Consider the following 25,539-nt stretch of genomic DNA (forward strand, 5'->3'; position numbering starts at 1 on the left):
AAACACAGCCACAAGTCACAGTAGTGGGCGTGCGCAATGACGTCACTCAATCAATCTCCACCTGACAAGTTTCCCCTGAAAGGGCATTATCAAAGAAAGGAGCCTCTTTATTTTGCTGCTGCTATTGTAAGTGCAATACTTCATTATAGAAACAGTTTTAATCTACACCAATTTTTTTTCAAACCCTGCAAGGTAAAGGCATAGGGGGTTATTTGCGAAAGGCAAATCCACTTTGCACTGCAAGCTAAAATGTTGTTTTTGCATGTCCCCCTCGGATCTACAGCGACTTTACTTCCAAGTGCACTTTCATTAGTACGAACATGCGAACACCGTTAAAGTCTATAGGACACGATCATGAAAGACTTATATGCAATTTAGTGCCATAAAGTGTCTGGGGACCCAGGTACTACTCTAGGGGATATGTATCAATGCAAAAAAAAGTTTAAAATGTTTTTTTTTCAGGAGCAGTGATTTTAATAATGCTTAAAGTGAAACAATAAAAATAAAATATTTCTTTAAATATCATGCCTGGGGGGTCCCCTTTGTCTGCTGCAAAAGTGGCGTATCTTTCTCATGTGTTTTACTGTGCTACAGAATAATTATATTTCTAACAGAAAAAATGTCATTTAAAATTGTTTGTGACTGTAATGTATTGTCAGTAATAGATGAAAAACTATTGAAAAAAACTGCGTGTGCCACCCCAATCCATACCACACCCCTCAGGTCTGATATGGATTTTAAGGGGAACCCCGTACCAAAATGTAAAAAAAAAAAATGGCGTGGGGATCCCCTCCAAAATCCATACCAGACCCTTATCCGAGCAAGCAGCCACGGCAGGCCAGGAACCATACCAGGCTGCTTGCCCTCAAGATGGGGAGGGTGCTTTGGGGTTCCCTCCAAAGCACCTTGTCCCCATGTTGATGGGGACAAGGGCCCTATTCCCCACAACCCTTGCCCAGTAGTTGTGGAGGTCTGTGGGCGGAGGGCTTATTGGAATCTGGAAGTCCCCTTTAACAAGGGGGCCCCCAGATCTAAGCCCCTCCATGTGAATGGGTATGGGGTATATTGTATCCCTATCCAATCACTGAAAAAAGTGTAAAAAAGTAAAAACGACAGACACTTTTTGACAATTCCTTTATTAAAAAAAAAAGTGTCCCACAATGTCTATCCATCTTCAATCATGGCGCCAACAGACCACAACAATTGAAAAAAAAAGCTCAGATGGGAGGCGTCTCTTGGCTGTGACAGCTGTTATATAGGCAAGGGCGGGGCCACCTGGTTACATAAACGGTTGACCCTGCCCTTTCCTATATAACAGCCATATACACACTACACACATACACGTGCTGTGATTGGCCAAAGCATGTAGGCCAGGTGCATGCTTTTGCCAATCATCAGGCAGCAATGCACTGGTGTTCACTCGGGTGTTCGCCCATTCGCTGAACAGCAAATATTATGGGGCGTTCGCATTAAATTCGAGCGGCGCAGAACGCCCCATAATATTTGCTGTTCGGCGAATGGGCAAACACTCATTGTTTGAGTCGCAACTACATTCAACTCGAACATTGAGCTCATCTCCTACAGGTAATCCTTATTATAGGCTTACCTGTAGGTAGGTACAAGTGCCAAAAAAGGCTTTACTTCCACTTTAAAAGTTGTTTGATTTTACTTCATGTGTCCATAAAGACATGGATGAGTGAGTTTGGGGTGGAGGAACTTGACTGGCCTGCACAGAGTCCTGACCTCAACCCAATAGAATACCTTTCGGTCCAACATCAGTGCCTCATAAATGCGCTTCTGAAAGAATGATCAAACATTCCCATATACACACTCCTAAACCTTGTGGACAGCCATTCCAGAAGAGTTAAAGCTGTTATAGCTGCAATTGGTGGGCCAACTCAATATTGAACCTTACAGATGAATGCCCTGTACACACGATCAGACTTTCTGATGAAAAAGGTGCGATCGGATCGTGTTGTCAGAAAATTCAATGGATCTAAAATTTTCCGACAACAAAATCAGATTTTTTAAATTCCGATCGTGTGTAGACAATTCCGATGGACAAAGTGCCACGCATGCTCAGAATAAATTGCGAGACGGAAGCTATTGGCTACTGGCCTCTTTATAGTCCCGCCGCATGTGTTGTATGTCACATCGTTCTGAACGATGGGATTTTCTGACAACTTTGTGCGACCGTGTGTATGCTAGACAAGTTTGGACCAAAATCCGTCTGAAAAAAATCTGATGGATTTTGTTGTCGGAATGTCCGACCATGTGTACAGGGCATAAGACTGGGATGCCATTAAAGTTCATGTGAGTGTAAAGACAGGCTTTCCAATCTCAGTTACAATTGGGGATTTAGTTGCATATATACAGTATATTATCATTTACATACATTTTTTTTAATACGTTATTTATACCTAATTCTTTGCACTTTGTTTCTTTATGATTGTGTTGCACAGATTTTTTAATTCATTTATTTTAACCACTTCCCGACCAGCGCACGCCGATGTACGTTGGCAGAATGGCGCGGGCAGGCATATTGGCGTACAGATACGTCCAATCTTAAATGCCGCCCTGCCATTGCGAGCGCACCGCCAGCGGCGCACTCGCGTGCCGGTCGGGACCCCCGTGAGTCTGGTCGCGGGTCCCGCGGACTCGATCGCCGCGGGCATACCCGCAATCGTCTCACGTGGCGGCTGAACTGGGAGCATCTCCCCATTCTGCCTAGCAACAAGTGACGCTGATCTCTGCTCCATGTGATTGGAGCAGAGATCAGTGTTCACTAAAAGAAAGCCCAGCCCCCAACAGTTAGTAACACACCCCTAGGAACACTTAACCCCTAAACTGCCACCCCCTGGTTAACCCCTTTACTGCCAGTGTTATTTACACAGGAATCACTGCATTTGTATAGCAGTGATTGCTGTATAAATGACAATGGTCCAAAAAACGTGTCAAAAATGTCCGATGTGTCCGCCATGATGTCGCAGTCACAATAAAAATTGCTGATCGCCGCCATTACTAGTAAAAAAAAAATTATTAATAAAAATGCCATAAAACTATCACCTATTTTGTAAACGCTATAACTTTTGCGCAAACTAATCAATAATCGCTTATTGCTAATTTTTTTACCAAAAATATGTAGAAGAATACGTATCGGCCTAAACTGAGGGAAAAAAATGTTTTTTTATATATTTTTGGGGGATATTTATTATAACAAAAAGTAAAAAATAATGCGTTTTTTTCAAAATTGTAGCTCTATTTTTGTTTATAGCACAAAAAATAAAAACCGCCGGGGTGATCAAATACCACCAAAAGAAAGCTCTATTTGTGGGAAAAAAAGGATGTCAATTTTGGGAGCCACAACGCATGACTGCGCAATTGTCAGTTAAAGCAACGCAGTGCCGAATCGCAAAAAGTGGTCTGGTCTTTGGCCAGCAAAATGGTCCGGGGCTGAAGTGGTTAATTTGGGGAGAGGGTTACATATTATTCATCATATTGTTCTTGTAACATTTATTATTGACCTATTTATATATATGAATGTATCATTTTATTTTAGGGGTAAGCACACTTGTTTTTTCGATATTTAATTTCAAGCAGGGTATGCAGGCTTATACTCCAGGTGCTGCTATCGAATTAGATCTTAGTGCAAGTTATATATTTTTATTTTTAACTATTACTTATTATGCCTTTATATAACAAAAAAGTATTACTAAAGATAAATGTAAGCAACCCATACAAGCCAGAAAGATTCCAGTACATTCTAGTCAGATTATTGAAGAATAAAGCCTTGTCCACGTCTGAGAGATCTATTGTACAATGCCCAGCTCGTGGTAATGCACAAAAGGATCATCATTGTTTTCTACGATGCCCGTTCACACCAGTGCGATGTGCTGCCATGTGTTGGGAAAGATAACACAGGTACTGTTTTGGTCCCCTTTGTCATGAAACATGCATGAAAAACCATGCATCACAAAATCAAAACAAAACACCGGATATTGCAGATACCAGTGTTAACCTAATCTAAACTATGGTTCTGCACTCATTGCATGTCATAATTTGCATTTTCTTTGCATTTACAAATCAATACACCTTGCTATGTCCCTCATGAAATAAACAATTTAATTTTATTTTTCAGTTGATAACATACAAATGAAGCCTTTACGTGACTCCAGAGAGGTCTTTACCCATACAAAGGACTTCTTTATGGCAAAAGGAGATTGGATTCTCACTGACATCAATGTAACCCAGCAAATTTATGATTTCAGTGGTGCCAAATACAGCAAGGTGTTTTATACGGTATGGAAAGGGACAGCTAGGAAAATCTATCGCTTGGTATTCACTAGAAGAGTATGTCGATAAGATACAATAATCAGTTCAGAAATTGGAATTGCCTTAGCGTGTTCATTACTAAAAGACCACCATAGAAATGATGGAAGCTTATAAATCACCCAGCATATTTAACCACTTGCCCATTGGGCACTTAAACCCCCTTCCTAAGAAGGTAAATTTTCAGCTTTCAGTGCTCTCACACTTTTGCCCTGTACACACGATCGGACTTTCCGCCAACAAAACCGTGCATTTTTATTCGAAGGATGTTGGCTCAAACTTGTCTTGCATACACACGGTCATACAAATGTTGGGAAGTTCAATAGCCAGTGCGGCTCCTTTTTCTTGATTCCGAGCATGCGTGAACTTTTGTGCGACAACAAAGTTATGTTGACTGAAGATTTGAGAACCTGCTCTCAAACATTTGTTGGTGGATATTCCGACAGCAAATGTTCGATGGAGCATACACACGGTCGGACTTTCCAACAACAAGCTCACATCGAACATTTCCCGTTGAAAAATCCGACTGTGTGTACGCCGCATTAGAATGACGATTACTCAGTCATGCAACACTACACTTATGAAATTTTTGTCCTTTTTTCACACAAATAGAGCTTTCTTTTAATCCTATTTAATCACCGCATTTATTTTTTATTTTTTGCGCTATAAATAAAAAAGACCAAACATTTTGTAAAAAAAAAAAAAAAACGAAAGCATTTTTCTTCGTTTTTGTTATACAATTTTGAAAAATAAGTAATTTTTCTTTGTAAATTTTGACCAAAATTTATACTGCTATATATCTTTGGTAAAAAATAACCCAAATATTATTTGGTCTTTGTGAAAGCTATAGAGTCTACAAGCTTCGGTGCCAATCACTGAAAACTGATCACAGCCTCAGTAATGTATTTTTGTTTTCTGCTGCCCTAGGCCTGACTAAACTCATGTACGCCTCTAATTTAAATATGACCCACCCCTTCCTGTCAATGCCACACCCCTTGCTGTTTAAGACCTGCCCTGAAATTTTCGAGTGGGGACACTAGATCTGAGGGCCTGGGGGTGGGGTTGGGGGGGCAATGGATTCCCTTAATTTACATAGATTTCCTCTCACTTCCTGTTTGGCTATGGGACAGAAAGTGAAGTGAGATTTCTGCCATGGGACAGGGATGGTAAAAAATAAACTGGCAGGGGCTATAACCCTCCCTTACTCTATCCAAAAAAAAAAGTGTTGCCTATAGTTCTACTTTAAGCACAAATTTCTGATCATTTTATGTGGAGGACTAAGAAGAGAAAACCATGCCAATGGTGCAGTAGAAAATATAGCACAGTGAGGAAGGTTTGTGGCCCAGGATGATAGGATAGTCAAAATGAGAAGCGGCACCCCCCCACACACAGTTGCGGAATGCTGGCCACCCGCATACTGCCCAGTCTGTCCCATAAGACTGCCACTACACTGTTAGCCGGTGGGGACCCTTTGCCTTCTGGCCCCCTGCAAAGTGCTGCCCTAGGCCTGGGCCTGATCGGCCTAGGCCAGGATACAGCATTGCACTGCTCATTTCTTGAGACCCTGACAAGCCAGGAAATTACAAATACCCTTTTTGGAAAGTAGGCATTCCAAGGTATTTTTGAAGTTGTAATTTTTCCCACAATTCTTTGCAAAATTAAGATTTTTTTTCTCCCAAAATTGTCATATTAGCAGGTTATTTTTCTCACATGGCATATGCATACTTACAATTACACCCCAAAATACATTATGCTACTAATCCTGAGTATGGCGATACCACATGTGTGAGACTTTTACACAGCCTAGCCACATACAGAGGCCCAACATGCAGGGAGCATCATCAGGTGTTCAAGGAGCAGAAATTACACACATAATTTCCTGTCAACATATCATATTTTTGAAGGCTCTGGAGCACCAGCACCATGGAAATGCCCACAAAATTACCCAATTTTGGAAAGCAAACACCCCAACGTATATTCTATGAGGCAGTGTGAGTCTTTTGAACATGTCATTTTTTTCCACAATGTGAAAAGAAAATGAAAACACATTTTTCTATGCATTTTTTACAGCACTGACGGGCGCTGATAAGGATACACTGATAGAGGGGCACTGGTAGGGCATTGTTGGGCACTGACATGGCACTGATGCAGCATTACTGGGAACAGATGTGGCACTGATGGAGCACTGTAGAGCACTGATGGGGAACAGATGTGGCACTGCTGGGTACTGATGTACACTGATGGGGTACTGTAGAGTACTGCTATGGCACAGAAGTGAACATCTGAGGCACAGATTGGGCACTTCTGGTGCACAGATCTGCACTTGGAATAGGAAAGAAAAAACTCACACAGCCTCATGTTGTAGCTTCTCCCTCCTCTGCTTGGTGCGAGCAGCGGCAAGAACCGGACAAGATGCTGGTTTGTTGACAGTGATAGCTCCATCATTGGATGGATCTATCACGTGGTAAAGGGCCGATGGGATTGGCCCTTTACCACAAATCATGATGCGCAGGGTTCCGAGAAACCGACAAGCACGGACACTCCTGTGTGTGCCCCAGAGGGCTCTTGGCTCTTGGGAGAGTGATTCTGGAAGGATATCATAGTACGCCCTCCCAGAGTTATCCGTCTGTGCTGTAGCCGTCATTCAGCTATGGCCTGTTAAGTAGTTAAATTGTTTCTAAAGGCAGAATTTGTTTTACTTTAATGTATTCTATGCATTTAGGAAAAAAAAAAACAACCTTCTGCATGCAGTCCCTTCTCCCCCAGCCTCCTATATACTTACCTGAGCCCAATCTCTTTCCAGCGATATGCACGAGAACAGAGGCTCTGTCTGCTCTCTTGTTCATTGGCTACTGCTACTGTTAATCACAGCCAGTGATGAGAGAGTGGGGGGCAGGGCTGAGTCCCACTGTCTTTGTCAATAGACTGGCAAGCAGCTTGCTATGGGGGCACTCGGTGGGGGTGGGGGGAGCCAGGAGCACCCACAGGGGACCTGATGTGAGGAGGATCAGGGCAGCTGTATGCAAAACAATTGCACAGAGCAGGTAGGTATGACATGTTTGTTATTTTAAAGAAAAAAAAAGTTAGAATAGCATTAAGCAAACCTGTCACAACAAATATACTACAATTGTGTTATCACAATTAAAACTGGGCTTCCACTGTACTTGGTCATATCTTTGTTTTTTGGTTAATGGTTCTTTTCATTTCAGGAACCTTCATAACCCAGGGCACACATAATTTACACAACCTGATCCACATTGGTAGCCCAGTGAACCACAATCCTGATTGCTACAAATTAAAAGCCTGGTAGTCCTGAAGTAGACCTGAGCAAATTGCAGTCCCAGGGCCACATCTGGCAGTGGCACTTTGGCTGTACCTGACTGACTGACTCACAATGCTTCCACTGTTAGCATGCTCCTCTAAGCCTGTCAGCTTCCTCACTAAGAAAGCTGATTCAGAGATCAGAGAGGCATTCTAACAGATGTCCATGTGGAGATTCAAGAACTGGAAAAAGAGTGCCTGAGGGGCTCATTGATACAGCATGGAGGCTTGTTTTCTTGTTTCTGGTGGGAGAGTGATCCCTAGGAGACATTCCAATGCTTCCCCCCCCACTCTGCTACCCAGTCAAGTTCCTCCTGTGTAACACCCCTTTCATACCAGGGCATTTTGCAGGCGCTATAGCGTTAGAAATAGCGCCTGCAATCCGCCCTAAAGAAGCTGCGTCATTGTGTGTAGTGTGAAAGCCTGAGAGCTTTCACACTACAGCGGTGCGCTGGCAGGACGTCAGAAAAAAGTCCTGCCAGCAGCTTCTTTGGAGCGGTGAAGGAGCGGTGTGTTTACCGCTCCTCCACCGCTGCTCCCCATTGAAATCAATGGGGCAGTGCTGTAATACCGCTGGCAAAACGCCGCTATTGCGGCATATTGCCGGCGGTTTTAACCCTTTTGCGGCCGTTATCGGGGGTAAAAGTGCCCCGCTAGCGGCCGAAATCCACCACAAATCCGGCGGTAAAACGCAGCTAAAAATAGCAGCGTTTTACCGCCCACGCGATCGGCGGTGTGGTGTGAAAGGGGACTTAGTGCCTGAATACTGCAAACTCCAGGACCCATACACCTGTTCTTTACTTAAGGACATGACCAGCTGAAGATCTGAACAGATCTGAGGCTATCTCCGTACAGTCACTGCGCTTTTCATAGGGCATTTGACAATCTGTGAGGAACTGTTATACTGACTCCTCACTGCCTAATTTGATCCTAAAATGCTGCATTACTGTGGCGCAACCACATGCATTGCACGCTATTGCAGAGCAGCCCTATTCAACACAACACAGTGCAGCTTGCCAAACTCTGCACCCAGAGTTAAAAATGCTGTGGCCATGAAGCAAAAAGTAAAGCATTGCACTGCATTGCAAACAACTCAATGTGGCTGTTATTTTACAGTTCAGGTGGGCAGTTGGGAAGGGTGGGGGGTTACCAACTCCTGACTGCCTGTCTGAAAGACCCATTTCATGAGCAGTTGTACCTATTGTTCCTAATACCAAGTGTTTGCTTTCTATATGTTTACGTACTTATGCACCTTCCCAGGTCCAAAATTGGTGCTGAGCAGAATGAAAGTGGTTGTAAAGGCAGAAGGTTTTTTTATGTTAATGCATTCTATGCATTAAGATAAAAAGCCTTCTGTGTGCAGCGGCCTCTCCTAATACTTACCTGAGGTCCCTCTCTGTCCTGCGATGTCCATGAGTGTCTCAGTCCTCAGAGATTCTCCCGGCTGAGACAGAGCAGCAGCACCATTGGCTGCCACTGCTGTCAATCAAAGTCAGATAGCCTATCAGGGGAGAGAGGGGCAGGACTGGGTCAGGCTCCATGTCTGAATGGACAGAGGGAACTGCGACTTGGCTCTTGTGCCCCCATAGCAAGCTGCTTGCTGTGGGGGCACTGAAGAGGAGGGAGAAGCCAGGATCACAAAAGAGGGACCCAAGAAGAGGATAATCCTGGCTACTCTGTGCAAATCCACTGCAACAGAGTAGGTAAGTATAACATGTTTGGCATTTTTATAGGAAAAAAACGAGACTTTGTGGCCACTTGGAAAAAAATAATTGTCCAACTCTGGGTAGGGTTGTCATTGTGATAGAGATGCATTGACCAAACCTAGAAATGGGGAGCACATTCCAGGACTTAGGGTCTTGTTTTATTATATGCATTAAGAGGGGGAATCATTTTGTTTATTATACAGTGCCTTGCGAAAGTATTCGGCCCCCTTGAACTTTTCAACCTTTTGCCACATTTCAGGCTTCAAACATAAAGATATAAAATTTAAATTTTTTGTGAAGAATCACCAACAAGTGGGACACAATTGTGAAGTGGAACGAAATCTATTGGATAATTTAAACTTTTTTAGCAAATAAAAAACTGAAAAGTGGTGCGTGCAAAATTATTCGGCCCCTTTACTTTCAGTGCAGCAAACTCACTCCAGAAGTTCAGCGAGGATCTCTGAATGATCCAATGTTGTCCTAAATGACTGATGGTGATAAATAGAATCCACCTGTGTGTAATCAAGTCTCTGTATAAAAGCACCTGCTCTGTGATAGTCTCAGGGTTCTGTTGAAAGCGCAGAGAGCATCATGAAGACCAAGGAACACACCAGGCAGGTCCGTAATACTGTTGTGGAGAAGTTTAAAGCCAGATTTGGATACAAAAAGATTTCCCAAGCTTTAAACATCCCAATGAGCACTGTGCAAGTGATCATTTTGAAATGGAAGGAGTATCAGACCACTGCAAATCTACCAAGACCTGGCCGTCCCTCTAAACTTTCAGCTCAGACAAGGAGAAGACTGATCAGGGATGCAGCCAAGAGGCCCATGATCACTCTGGATGAACTGCAGAGAACTACAGCTGAGGTGGGAGAGTCTGTCCATAGGACAACAATCAGTCGTACACTGCACAGATCTGGCCTTTATGCAAGAGTGGCAAGAAGAAAGCCATTTCTCAAAGATAACCATAAAAAGTCTTGTCTAAAGTTTGCCACAAGCCACCTGGGAGACACACCAAACATGTGGAAGAAGGTGCTCTGGTCAGATGAAACCAAAATCAAACTTTTTGCCCACAATGCAAAACGATATGTTTGGCGTAAAAGCAACACAGCTCATCACCCTCAACACACCATCCCCACTGTCAAACATGATGGTGGCAGCATCATTGTTTGGGCCTGCTTTTCTTCAGCAGAGACAGGGAAGATGGTTAAAATTTAGGGGAAGATGGATGCAGCCAAATACAGGACCATTCTGGATGAAAGCCTGTTGGAGTCTACAATAGACCTGAAACTGGGACGGAGATTTATCTTCCAACAAGACAATCCAAACATACAGCAAAATCTACAAAGGAATGGTTCACAAATAAACGTATCCAGGTGTTGGAATGGCCAAGTCAAAGTCCAGACCTGAATCCAATCGAGAATCTGTGGAAAGAGCTGAAAACTGCTGTTCACAAACGCTCTCCATCCAACCTCACTGAGCTCGAGCTGTTTTGCAAGGAAGAATGGGCAAGAATTTCAGTCTCTCGATGTGCAAAACTGATAGAGACATACCCCAAGCGACTTGCAGCTGTAATCGCAGCAAAAGGTGGCTCTACAAAGTATTAACGCAAGGGGGCCGAATAATTTTGCACGCTCCACTTTTCATTTTTTTATTAGTTAAAAAAGTTTCAAAAATCCAATAGATTTCGTTCCACTTCACAATTGTGTCCCACTTGTTGGTGATTCTTCACAAAAAATAAAAATTTTATATCTTTATGTTTGAAGCCTGAAATGTGGCAAAAGGTTGAAAAGTCCAAGGGGGCCGAATACTTTCGCAAGGCACTGTAGTTTACCGAGGTTGGGTGTAATATTGTCTCTCAAATATTTTATCTGATTCCTAACCCACCTAAAGGTATAGTGTGTGATTTAGATAGGGTAGTTCAGTGTTGGGTAGGGTATGGAGAAGTTTTCTGCTGATTTAGAAAGATTGATGTAGGATGGGCTGAATAAAGTGCCAGTCCAACTAATCAAATGCCTTCTTGGCATCCATTGAGAGGAAGATTAAGGGGTTGGCCTGGAAATGAGTAGCATGTATCATGTTTATGACCCTGGTGGTTTGTCTCTTACCTCATGTGAAAGGCAAAACCTCACCTAGGTGCTATGGATATAAGTGTTTGTATGTCCAATAGTAGTCTATTCGGTATGATTTTAGAGAACAATTTCAAGTCCACATTAAGTAGTGTGATAGGGGGGTAACTGCCACACTGGGATAGGGCTTTATCTTCTTTCAAAATTATGGTTATGTGAGCCCTGAGGAAGTCTATGGGTATTGGAATGTTATTTAGAATTTAACTGTAAGCATTTAGAAAAGTGCGTAGAAAGAGTAGCAGGGAACATTTGGTAATATGGCCATCAGGGCCTTGGGCTTTGCTCAACTTTAGTTTGTTTGATAGACCGGTTGAGTTCTTCCTGCAAGATGGGTGCTCAGATGCTCTCAGACATCTTTCCTTAGAAAGGGCAGACCTAAAGTTCTAAAATAATCTATTATAGCCTCCCATCTATTTTGTGGCTGAGAGGTGTCAGAGTTGAAAAAGAGGTCATAAAGTTTTTGGTAGAAACCTTGGAATTCAGAAGCAACAGCTTGGGAGGTAGAGTGACTTTTTTCCCTTGTGTGACATAATGCAGGGGATGAATATGTTTGATCATGGACCCCTAGGTGCCCTGGTCAACAGTTTGCCTGACTATTAGGGAATGCATATAGAGTTACTCTAGTAGCTAGTAGACATTGTTTGATTTTTAAGAATAGGAGGATGTTGAGTTCATCTCGGACCTTTAAAAACTCATTGTATTGACTGGGCTAGGCATTTCTTATTGGAAATGAGAGGAAAAGAGGAAAGGGTTTACTTCCTCTTTAAACATTATGTTATATTTCTTTGAGGTTTTCTCTAGTTGTTAAAAAAAAAATTTGCAGCTCACTTACCAGCCAGCCTGCAACAAACCGAATTGACCCTGTCTTACAGTGCACTTTAAAAACAAGGGGTTTAATTTGCACACATTTGCAAATATACAAACGTAAGTTGCAATGGCCACATCACAGCTCCCCGGTGTACTGCAGTCCTAACTCTATAACTGACCTTTGCAGCATGAAGCACATGGAAGAGCAATGCATGTGAAAAAACAAACAAAAATTCCCAGCAAGCCTGCAGCAAACCGAATTGACCCTGTCCAACAGTTCACTTTAAAAACAAGGGGCTTAGTTTGCACACAATTGAAAATATATATGTAAGCTGCAGTGGCCACATCACAGCACTTCTGTGTACTGCAGTCCTAACTCTATAGTTTTGAGAGTCTCCCAAGTTGCAGCACATATCTAATAATGGATAGATTAAGGGTAGGTATGCGCAAGAAAGCTGTACAAGCTATTGGCAGGCAGTTACTTGGGAGCAGGAAGAATCAATGAACTATGAAGATGCTCATCAGTGCCCTTGCAGTTCATTGAGAACTACAAGCCATCAGCCATAATGGCTGATGGTAATTGTAGTGCCTTCATTCACAGGGAACTGTGAATAAATGATGCAGCTGTGTGCGTGGAGCCCTGCATGGCCATGTTCTTTTCAAAAAGTGACAGCAGGTGTGGGGATATATGATCCATTGACCGCTGTCAGAGAGGGGGAGAAAACCCCCAGAATTGGCAGTAGGAGCAAAAATTACAGTATAAAAAATAAATAATAAAATAAAAAAGATTAAAACGTGCCGGTCCCATTATGCCCAGTGCAGAAAAATTGGGCCTTGGGTGTAAGTGGTGCTCTAAACCAAAAGTTTTGTTGGAAGCTAGCATCAAGATTCAGGAATAGGATAGGCAGCATAATTCGTCAAGGGATCCCAGATCCCTAGCAAATTCAATCAGTTACATCAGCATCAGGGGCTAGATGCAGCACTGATTCATTTTGCTAAATGTCAGCCTATCAATGGAGTCTGTGGACAGGCGCACTCTTTGATTCGCCATAGACACGTGCAATTTGTTTAGTTCCGAATTAGTTTTTTAAACGAATTTCGACAAATTCGTTAATTCAGAAATTTTCGAATTAATAAAAACCTGTTTAACAAATTTTTCTGAACATTCATAAATTTTAATATTCGTAAATTCGTAAATTCCCACATTCGCACATTCGTAAATTCATACATTCGTAAAAAATCTTAAATTCCTACATTCGTAAATTCGTAAATTTGGAGATTTAGAAATTCAAAAATTCGCAAATCTGAAATAATAATTAACTAATAATAACTTGGACAAGAAGCAAGGAGCTGGTGGAAAGCAAACTAGTATGAGCCTGGGTTGCAGAGGAGGAGGACGGCTTTTTTATCCACTCCACCAACTCTTCTGTATGTTATGGTTCAATAACACGGCCAGCAGCAGAAAAGGACATTTCAGTAGCACCACAACACTGTGTTATTCACACTAAACTGCACTCTACACTGCGCTGTATTATATACACTGCACTATACTGTGTTATTCACACCGCAGTACACTGTATTATTTACTCTGCACTGCACTACATACTGTGAACTGCACTATATACTATGCACTTTACTATATACTATGCACTGCACTATATACACTCTGCACTGCACTATATACACTCTGCACTGCACTGTAGTATACTATGTACTGCACGATATACTCTGGACTGCACTGTAGTATATACACTCAGCACTGCACTGTAGTATATACTATGCACTCCACTATTCATTAATAATCCATTGCATCGTGATTGGCCAAAACATGCAGTTCAGGGGCATGCTTTGGCCAATCAGCAGATGTCAATGCACTGCAATGTCGCAGTGCATTATGGGGCGCTCTGCGGCAGGTGAACTTGCCAGGAGCGCCCCTTATGTTTGTTTGTCCAACATCTAGCCCATCCCTAATTATAAACATTACAGGTATTATTCATGACTTTTTCTGGAATGCTGAGACTTTTGCAAAACAATTTTTTATGCATAGGCCCCTTACTGTAACAGAAATTGATGGATTGTATATTTATAGACATCTGGGCATTACTTATGGACATTTATTATTATTTTTTTAAAGGAGTGTTTGTATTCAAATTTGTATTCTTAACTCAAAGTCCCTTCTATTGATTTCAGCCTCCTCCAAATCTCAAAATTCCTGCTGTGATGCAACTTACTGGTACAGGGTGACTACATTTGTTCTCCATGCTTTCACTTTATGTAGGAACATATTCATCTCTTGCTCTCTCCCAAAATGGACCAGGCACCATGGAGTATGGGATGTGTAGTGTATATAGAGTAGTGCACATGACCACAACTAACATGCACTGCTCATTCCATCTAACCAGAAGTAAGGAGGAAAAGTAGAGGTTCGGGGCCCATGGAGGACATTACAAGGAGACATAAAACATTAAGTAGTGGATATATATGGATTTTTTATTTTTTTGGGAGAATAAGGCTATGGAAACATACACATATAGGGCCAAGTTGGACAGAAGTCAATTAACCTATCAGTATGTCTTTGGAGTATGGAGGAAGAAACAAGAGTTTCGCACATTTTATGCACAGGTTCTGTTAGCTGAGATTACAAAATAAATAGCAATGCACACTTTTTAAGGGTTGTTTTAAAATGTATGCTTTGTCTGCATTCTAAAAGCTTTTTGTTTTGCCTTCCAGTTCACAATAGAAAGGGTTTCTGCAGTTTATGTCCTGACCTTCATTATGCCAGTTTATTTCATGGTGGCTCTGGACATGGTCAGTATGTTTATTCAAATGGACAAAGCAGATCGGCTTGGTTTTAAAATATCTCTTGTGCTGGGATTCTCTATGCTGCTGTTGATTCTAAATAATATACTACCACTCTCGGAAACTCCTCCATTGCTAGGTATGTCTTTAGATTTTTAAACAGCATATACATTTTGAAATAATGTAGTCTTCCAATCAAAAAATACAGTTTTCAGCGCAATCTGTAATGGGTTTGGTTAAATTTTATATCCTGGGTGTGCTATGTATGCTCATAACAAGTGCATTGAAGTACAAAGGACGTATGTGGCATGCCCTGTCTCTCTCTACCTGCCGATGCACCCCACTACTGTTGCTGGCAATTTCCATTCAAAATTACTGCCTGGATTTAATGCTGATATATATTGTTCTTCTAAACACTGTTAGGAAGATAATTTTGGAAATATAATGTCATTAAAAATAAAAACTCAACCAAACACAACCAAATCAAAAGTGCATCAAATTAAGCATATAGTCTTCAAAAAGTTTCCGCAGTTTTTTTTATAAGTTTCGCAGACATCTTCACCACAGTGTGACAACTCTTATACTAAACTGCAAGGTCAGCTGGCTTGTCAGACTAGTCACATGACACTCTCAGACACGACCAATTACTACTTCTCCTGCCCTCACCCTCACCATTTACAAAGAAAATATAAAAGCGCAGGAACGTTTTGAAGACTCCTCGTACATATAAAAATTCATATATAAACCATACCACATGTATAAATCATATGTGAAAAGTATATTTTATATTACTCCAATGTTCAATAAAACCAGTTAAAAAATAAATAAAGTGAATAGTCTGTAATTGAACACTCCTCTTCTTCTGTGACTATCAGTAGTATGTAAAGTCCACTATTACTTTCAACACAGGAATTCCCAAATAGTGTGTAGAATTATAATTGGTAAATCACCACCAACCAGTGTATCCAGTCCACCACCTTCCAGCCAAAACGTTTACCCCAGCATATTGACCCATTAAAAGTAAGGTCAATTTGCGCCTTACCCTTTAAATAGGGCTATTACTCCTCGTCACCTCAATATAAGCTCTTATCCTATGTATGATAAACATTCCTCCATACGCAGCTCATAATGCTTCGAAGAACTCACTACATTGCACCATTACACCATCTGTTGTTGAGATATTTCTAAATATAACAAATGCAAAAAAGTGTATAAGATACTTTTCTTTTTCAAAGGTTTTCATTCATGCAACCTTTATTTACTACTGTGATTGATCTGATCAATCGCAGTGATCACATGGTACAGGATCAATTTCATAGATTGCTTTGAAAATGAAATAATTTTTGGCAAAACAATATATTGCCAAAAGAAAGCCTTGTTTGTTCTGAATTATTACATATATATAACTTTTCTTGCCTGAAAGTTTACTTAAAGACTCCTGTATGACAAATTATACAGAGCAATTTCCTATATAATGCACAAGCCTCATAAAGCAAACAAAAAAATCATCCTTTACCTTCCCTGCGTGAGCCAACTAAGTTGCAGTTGCACTGCAGCTCACAGTGGGAGGGTTCAGCACTAGAGGCAGCTCTGCCAATTCAGAAAACAGTGGGCAGAACTAGGTGTGGCCAGGTACCGATTGACAGACTATGGGCTTGTGAATAAGCAGTGACAATGTTGACAGCCACACTTCCTGCAACATTTTGTTATCTCACTGTATTGCAAATAGGCCCAGCCTACATGAGAGCTGCTAAAAAAGTTTAAGAAAAAAAAACAAAAATAAAAAACACATTGTTTGTCTTCTGACACTTCCTGGAGATGCTGATGACATCACTGTGTCTCACTGCTGCCTCCTGGGCAGTGGGCACTCAGAATCCCACAATGGACCATGTATCCCCGGAGGCAGTGGTAAGGCACAGTGACATTACTTGCACATCCCAGCCAGTGTTGCCAATCTACCGCAGCATTTTATACTGACGGACCATTACTGACAAAAAAAATGACAGATAAGAACAGCAGTGTGCAATCTGAGTGTAGTATATTAACTGATTTATTGTGATGAAAAGACAAATCACAACTCACACTGTAACAGTTAAAATCAGGTTCATCACATAGTAAGGCTTCCAATGGACAGTCTCACAACAGCAGGGAGCTTCAGACCAAGATAGGAGTGTTAGGGGGGATACACCTGCAGGACCAACAGAACCCCCGAGGGGAACCAAACTAAGTGCAGCATTAATAGTACTGAGAAATACTTGTAAATTAACAACTCACATGAGAAAAAGAAATGGCACAAAATGCAGCCTGGAAAGTCCGAACGTCAGGCTTGATGACAGCTTGGATGAGAAAGTGGAAACCAACAAGATGGCAGAGAGATTCTTGTGGGATGCAGAGTAGACCAGAAGTGATGTCATCTGGATGTCAGGGGGCGAAGCTATGCTTTTGAAGGCCATCCAAGCGTTTTTCTCAAGCTAACCAGGTTAGCCATTGCTGTTTGTCTTTTCACCACAATAAATCGGTTAATATACTACACTCAGATTGCGCACTGCTGTTCTTCTTATCTGTTTGCCTAAAGATACTTCAGTCTTTTTAGAGGTGCTGCATCTGGTGCATCGAGAGCAGCGGAAAGTTATCCTGAACACTCCAATTGGACTCTATGAACTTATGCTGTTTTGCTTAGACTTTCATGTACACACAACACTTATTGCACCATATACCCCCATTACTACTAAAAAAATGACAGAACTCTTATTAAATACTAAGATAATGGATATTTAAACACAATACGGAAACACTAACAATATCAAGTAATTTGCCTGGTTTATACTAATAAAAACAACACAGCATGACAAATTTTCAGCCCCTGATATTTACATACAGTTGTAAAAAAAAAGCAAAGGTTTTTACAAACCGTCCATAAATTTACTTAGGGTTGGCAAACAACAACATTGATATTTACATCTTTATTTTTAAAGGTTTTCTTTTTGCAGCTAATTGTGTTTGTGGTGGTGGGGTGCTGCCAGGAAGCACACCTTCCATTATCATGGAAAGTCTGCTTTAACAAATGTTAAGGCTTTAGTGAGTCGTATGAATCCACAAATTATTATTCTTTTGAGTACTTTTTTGTTTGCTTTATTTTTTAAAAATGGAATGCTTTCTCCTAGGTATATTCTGCTGTGTTTGTATGGCCACAATGCTTGTCAGTATAGCTGGATCCATTGGAACCTCCTACATTCTAAACATGTATGAAGCACAAGGAAATGTTCCACATTGGGTAAAAAGCATAATACTAAACCGTTTTTCATATCTTCTGTGTTTCAAAAGAACACCTCACAGAAATGTGGCCAGCATTGAACCTCATGAAAACAGTGAGTATTAGTTGGATTTATAAAAAAAAAAAAAAATGTAAGGACACTTTTTTATCAAGTGGAAAGGCCAATGGGAAGAATGATGTTTATGGTCTATATCCCTATTGGGGATATTATATCACTTACTGTACATCCACCTGTTTTCCAGATAAAGTCCCCCAATGTTTATACTTGCTTTTAACGGAATTTACTTATACTTGTGTTTATGTGTGTTTAGATGCATTCTGAGGCCGCGTACACACGCGGGGACTGTTCGCCCAACTTTGTCCGCTGAACAGTGTTTCGGCAAACAGTCCGCTCGTGTGTGGGCTTTCAGCGGACAGTTTCAGCGAACAGTCCGCTGAACAAGGTTTTTCGGAAATTCCGAAAAACTGTCCGCTGAAACTTTGTTTCAGCGAACAGTCCCCTCGTGTGTAGGCTTGTTCGTCAAACTAAGTTCCGCGCATGCTCAGAAAGGATTTACACGCCGAAAGTTATAATGCAGTGTATAGGACGTCGTATTTTTCGTCCCGTCGTACGTGCCGTTCACGTCATCGCGCACGGTTTCAGCAAATTGTTCGTTCGTCGTGTGTGGCCATGTCCGTCCATGCTAATTTTGAGCGGACTGTTTGCCGAAACTGTTTGACGGACAAAGTTGGGCGAACAGTCCCCGCGTGTGTACGCGGCCTGAGCAGTGGCGGCTGGTGCTCAATATTTTTTGGGGGTCGATAAACAAACCTGGCCCCCTCACTCGCACTATGCCCCCTACATGGGACAGACGGTAAGGCAGCGATAAATGGCCTTGGTGGTTCTGACCGCCTTCCCCATGTATACTGCAGCAAGGTGGCTCGGCTGTGCAAATCAACGTACCCGTACGTTGGTCTGTGCATGCAGTACTGCGGGTGGGCGCATGCCCGGCGGGTCCGGCAAACTCTATGTTCACGATCTACCCGTGATCAGGAGAAAAAGAGCCAGAATGGGTATTTGTCAATGTAAACAAACAGATCCCTGTTCTGGCAGGGGAAGAGAGAGAGATCAGCTGTTTGTAGTGATCAGGAACAGCGATCTCGCTCTTCTCCCAGGTAGCCCATCCCCCATACAATTAGAAACACTACTCAGGGAGCGCAGTTAACTCCTTGATTGCCCCCTAGTGTTAACCCTTCCCTGCCAGTGCCATTTATACAGTGGTCATAGCATTTTTTAGCACTGATCACTGTATCAATGTCTCTGATCCCCATGTGGGGTCAGATTTGTCTGCCGCAATGTCGCAGTCCCACTAAAAATCGCAGATCGCCACCATTACCAGTAAAAGCAATAAAAAAAATCTCAAAATCTTTCCCCTATTTTGTAGATGCTATAACTTGCGCAAACCAATTAATATACCCTTATTGCGATTTTCTCTTTTTTACCAAAAATATGTAGCAGAGTACATATTGGCCTAAGCTGATGAATAAATGTATTTTTTTATATATTTTTTTGGATATGCATTATAGCAAAAAGTAAAAAAATATTTGTTTATTTTTCAAAATCTTTGCTCTTTTTTTGTTAATAGCGCAAAAAAAAACCTCAGAGGTGATCAAATACAACCAAAAAAAAGCGAAAAAAAAGGACATCAATTTTGTTTGGGTACAACGTCGCACGACCGTGCAATTTTCAGTTACAGCGTTGCAGTGCCGTATGGCAAAAAATGACCTGGTCAGGAAGGGGATAAATCCTTCTGGACTGAAGTGGTTAAAGAGTCTGTTGCTGCCCCTCTCTCCCTCCACCAGCTGCTCCTCGCTCCAGCTTGCCAAGGGAAGAGCAGGGGCTGTATCTTCTCCTCCCAGCCGAGCAGGCGTTGCTTCTTCTCCCGGCTTGGGTTGTCTACTTATCAAAATGGGGTCATTTGGGGGGGGTTTGTGCTATCTTGCCATTTTATGGCCTTCGGAACTGTGATAGGTAGTGAGGAGTGAAATAAAAAATGTACGCCCTTATGCCCTGTACACATGACCGGACTTTCCAGCAGACTAGGTCCGACGGACGTCCCGCCGGAGTTCCGACGGAGCTCCGGCGGACTTCCAAATGAACAGACTTGCCCACACATGGGCTAAAGTCTGTTTATTTTTAACATGATGAGTTACGACTGGACTACAAAAGGAAGTCAATCTCGCCTCTTTTATCAGCGAGATTGGCACCTTGCGAGCCCTGTCGCCGAAAAAACTGCGTATACCCTTATCTGAGCACGCAGCCTGGCCTGTCAGGAAAGGGGGTGGGGATGAGCAAGCGCCCTGCGGCCCCCCACCCCACAGCACTTTGTCCCCATGTTGATGAGGACAAGGGCCTCTTCCTGACAACGCTGGCCATTGATTTCGGGGTCTGCAGGTGGGGGGCTTATCGGAATGCGGGAGCCCCTTTAATAAAAGGGCCCCCAGATCCCGGCCCCCTTCCCTATGTAAAAAAGTTTGGGGTACATCGTACCCCTACCTATTCACCTGGGGGACAGAAAGTCAATGAAAAAATACACTAGACAGGTTTTTAAAGTAGTTTATTAGGCAGCTCCAGGGGTCTTCTTCTGACTTCGAGGGTCTCTTCTGACTTCTCTGTGCTTTCCGGTTCTTCTCCCACTCTCTGGCCTCTTCTCCCGCTCTCTGGCTCTTCTCCGCGCTCTCCGGGTTCTTCTGCCGGGCTCCTCCGCTATCTTCTGCCAGTTCTTTTACCAGCATTAGTCTGGTCTTCTCCGTCGTCGTCGTCATCATCTTCTTCTTCTTCCTTCTTCTGTTCTTCCGATGATGACACAATGCTCTTTCCCGCTGCAATGCAGCGGACATGGTGCGCAAAAACTTATATAGGCATAAGGGGCCGGGTCACTGTTGTAATGTCACCTGGTGACCCCGCCCCTTATGACATCACATTTCCAGCATGCCCCACCGTGTCCACTGCATTACATCAGGAGAGAGCATTGGAGCCCGGCAGAAGAACCGGAGAGTGGGAGAAGAGGCCAGAGAAGAGGCCAGAGAGTGGGAGAAGAACCAAAAAGCGCAGAGAAGAGGGAAGAGACCACCAAAGTCAGAAGAAGACCCCCGGTGCTGCCTAATAAACTACTTTAAAAACCTGTGTAGTGTGTTTTTTTTTATTGACACTTTTTCCCCCAGGTGAATAGGTAGGGGTACGATGTACCCCATACTTATTCACATAGGGTGGGGGGGGCGGGATCTGGGGGCCTCCTTATTAAAGGGAGCTCCCAGATTCCGATAAGCCCCCCACCCACAGACCCCGACAACCAACGGCCAGGGTTGTCGGGAAGAGGCCCTTGTCCTCATCAACATGGGAACAAGGTGCTTTGGGGTGGGGGGGCTGCAGGGTGCCCCCCTTCCCCAAAGCATCCACCCCCCATGTTGAGGGCATGTGGCCTGGTATGGTTTAGGGGGGGCGCTTGTCCCCACCCCCTTTCCTGACCAGCTGGGCTGCGTGCTCGGATAAAGGTCTGGTATGGATCTTGGGGGGACCCCCACGCAGTTTTTTCAGCATAAGGGGATCCCTTTAAAATCCATACCAGACCTAAGGGCCTGGTATGCCACTGGAGGGGCATTCCCTCTCACGATCGCTGCGATAGGAAAATGTGTTTTTCCTATTGCAGTCAGCATGAGATGTACAGTACCCTGTCGCCAAGATCCAGCGCGATAGGTTTGCTCCCTAGGAACTGGGTCCGGTGGAGTTCCGGCGGGAAAATTTAAAGCATGTTCTATTTCTATAGTCCGCCGGATTTTTGGCACGCAAAGGTCCGATGGAGCCCAAACACAATCTAATTGTCCGACGGACTTGTTCCATCGGACCTTTGCTGTCAGAAAGTCTGGTCGTGTGTACGCGGCATTAGAAAGCCTGAAGGCGGTGATTGGATTTCAGGTTCCTGTACAAGGCTAGGCTCCCAAAAAGTCTCACACATGTGGTATCCCCATACTTAGGAGAAGCAGCAGAATGTATTTTGGGGTGTAATTCCACATATGCCCATGGCATGTTTTGAGCAATATATCATTTATTGACAACTTGTGCAAAAAAAAAAGTTTGTCATTTTCCCGCAACTTATGGCAAAATATAAAATATTCCATGGACTCAACATGCCTCCCTGCAAATAGCTTGGGGTGTCTACTTTCCAAAATGGGGTCATGGGGGGGGGGTTGTGCTATCTGGGCATTTTATGGCCTTCGAAACTGTGATAGGTAGTGAGGAATGAAATCAAAAATTTACACCCTTAGAAATCCTCAAGGCGGGGCTTGGATTTCGGGGTCTTGTACGTGGCTAGTCTCACAAAAAGTCTCACACATGTGGTATCCCCATACTCAGGAGAAGCGACATGAATGTATTTTGGGGTGTAATTACACATATAACCATGGCATGTGTGAGCAATAAATTATTTTGTGACAACTTTGTGTAATTTATATTTTTTTTTTGTAATTTTTCAATCCCTTGTGACAAAAAATATAATATTCAATGGGCTCAACAAGCCTCTCAGCAATTTCCTTGGGGTGTCTACTTTCCAAAATGGGGTCATTTGGGGGGGTTTGTACTGCCCTGCCATTTTAACACCTAAAAGCTGTGTAAATTCCAGAAAACATACCATAGTTTGTAGATGCTATAACTTTTGCACAAACCAATAAATATACGCTTATTGAATTTTTTTTTTTATGTGGCTGAATAGATTTTGCCCTAAATGTATCACTAAAATTGAGTTTATTGGATTTTTCGTATAACAAAAAGTAGAAAATATAATTTTTTCCAAAACAATTCTGTTTATATTGCAAAAAATAAAATCGTAGAGGCAATCAAATACCATCAAAAGAAAGATCTATTTGTGGGAAAAAAAGGACGCAAATTTCGTTTGACTACAACATTGCATGACCGCGCAATTATCAGTTAGAGCAGCGCAGTGCAAAATTGTAAAAAGTACTCTGGTCATTGAGCAGCCTAATCTTCCGGGGCCGGTTAATCTTCAAATCCTGTGGAACCTCAGCATCCTAGGCCCAGACTATACATAAGTAGGGATGGGCAAACACTTTGGGCTGAGCATAAGTTCGGGCTGAACTACACTCAAATTTTCTTTGCGCTTGGCGACTGTTCACGCAGGGAGCGTACGGTCAATAGGTTATTAAGGTACGGGGCCCGGGAAGTTGCCTGGTGAGTCCTTAACAACAGATTAGTCATCAACTGTCGGCAGGCTTCCCCACTGACAGCTGAAAGAAAATTTTTTTTTCCAAATTAACCGGCAATAGAAAATTTTTCAAAAACCAGGGTGGGGGTCCCTCCCAATCCACACCAAGCCCTTTTGGGTCTGCCATGGATTTTAAGGGGAATCCCATGCCAGAATTTAAAAAAAAACAGCGTTCCCCCCCCCCCCCCCAAATCCATACCAGACCCTTATCTGAGCATGCAGCCTGGCAGGCCAGGAAAGGTCATGAACCATACCAGCCCAGATGCCACAAAGCACGAGGGGGTGCTTTGGGGAGGGGCTCTGGTCCTGACAATCCTGGGTGGTGGTTGTGGGGGTCTGCGAGCAGGAGGATTATCAGGATCTGGAAGATCTGGAAGATCCTGCCCCCTATGTGAATGAGTATGGGATACATTGTACTCCTACTCATTCACCCAAAAAAATTCAAAATAAATAAAGACAGTTTTTGACAATTCTTTTATTAAAAAAAAAAATGTACCCCAATGCAGATCCATCACCAATCACGACGTCCACCGATGGACCCAAACCCCCCCCCCCCCAAAGACATGCTCTGCCCCTGACGAAGGCTAACTGCCGAATGCTGGGTCGTGATGTCACAAGGGGGGCGGTGTCACCAGGTGGCCCCACCCCTTACCTTTTTAAGAACTGTCACACGGCAGAGAAGGCATTTGGTGGTTAGCCTTCGTGGCAGGAGGAGCAGATACTTTTTTTACGGGTCCAGTATTACAACAGGTGTTGGATCTGGATCTACATTGGGGGAAATTGTTTTTTTAATAAATGATTTTTCCAAAACTGCTTCCTGTCTTTATTTTTTTTACACTTTTTGGGGTACAATGTACCCCTACTCATTCACATAGGGGGGCTGCGGGATCTGGGGGCCCCCTTGTTAAAGGGAGCTTCCAGATTCCAATAAGCCCCCTGTCATAGACCCCCAAAACCACCCCTTAGGGTTATCAGTAACAGTCGCCAAGATGCTTTGGGGTGGGGGACAAGATGCTTTGGGGTGGGGTTTTTCTTTAGGGAGGACCCCACACAATTTTTTTTTTTAAATTGGCATGGGATTCCCCTTAAAAATCATACCAGACTCAAAGAGCCTCGTATACATGGGTTGACCCCAAGCTGTTTTTTCTTTTTATTGCCGACAATTGCTTGCAGGCATGAGTCAATTTAAATGTATTTTTTCTCTCTTTATAAATGTCTTTTTTACTGCAACAGGTTCTATACACAATACAAATGCACCACTTTAAAGGCAGACTAAGGGGACCCCAAGCACTATATATAAAGGAATTTTTCATGTTTATTGTTTCATATTAATCATCATTAAAATAACTGCTCATTTAAAAACAGTATTTAAACAAAAATATATGTTTGCATTGATACCTGTCCCCCAGGGCAGTAACCAGGCCTCATACCCTTTTTATGGCCAAGAACTTGCATATAAGCCTTCAAAATGGGAAATTTAGATTTTTCATTTTCGGGGGCCCTAATGCCCTGCACACACGGTCGGACATTCCGACAACAAAATCCGTCGGATTTTCTCCGACGGATTTTGGCCCAAACTTGTCTTGCATACACACAGGCGCACAAAGTTGTGGGAAAATCCGATCGTTCTGAATGCGGTGACGCAGAACACGTACAACCGGACTATAAACGGGCCAGTAGCCAATAGCTTTCATCTCATAATTTATTCTGAGCATGCGTGGCACTTTGTCCGTCGGAATTGTCTACGCATGATCGGAATTTAAACAATCAGATTTTGTTGTCGGAAAATTTTAGATCCTGCTCTCAAACTTTGTGTGTCAGAAATTCAGACGGAAAAAGTCAGATGGAGCCCACACACGATCGGATTTTCCGACAACATGATCCGATTGCACATTTTCAATCGGAAAGTCCGACCG

The 25,539-nt window shown here is 42.7% G+C and overlaps 1 protein-coding gene across 3 annotated transcripts in view; it reads left to right on the top strand.

Moving 5' to 3' along the window:
• LOC143930892 (5-hydroxytryptamine receptor 3A-like) overlaps positions 1 to 25,539 on the top strand; it is an 88,921-nt gene that overhangs the window by 53,160 nt on the left and 10,222 nt on the right. For all 3 annotated transcript variants that reach the window (XM_077455568.1, XM_077455585.1, XM_077455576.1), the window contains exons 6-8: positions 4,139 to 4,299; positions 15,023 to 15,230; positions 18,256 to 18,459. In XM_077455568.1, coding sequence (XP_077311694.1) covers positions 4,139 to 4,299; positions 15,023 to 15,230; positions 18,256 to 18,459 — 573 coding nt within the window. The remainder of the gene's footprint in view (positions 1 to 4,138; positions 4,300 to 15,022; positions 15,231 to 18,255; positions 18,460 to 25,539) is intronic.

This window comes from Lithobates pipiens, unplaced genomic scaffold, assembly GCF_037356315.1.
Source record: "Lithobates pipiens isolate NorthernLeopardFrog02 unplaced genomic scaffold, aLitPip1_a1.2 Scaffold_10, whole genome shotgun sequence".
Lineage (NCBI taxonomy): Eukaryota > Metazoa > Chordata > Amphibia > Anura > Ranidae > Lithobates > Lithobates pipiens.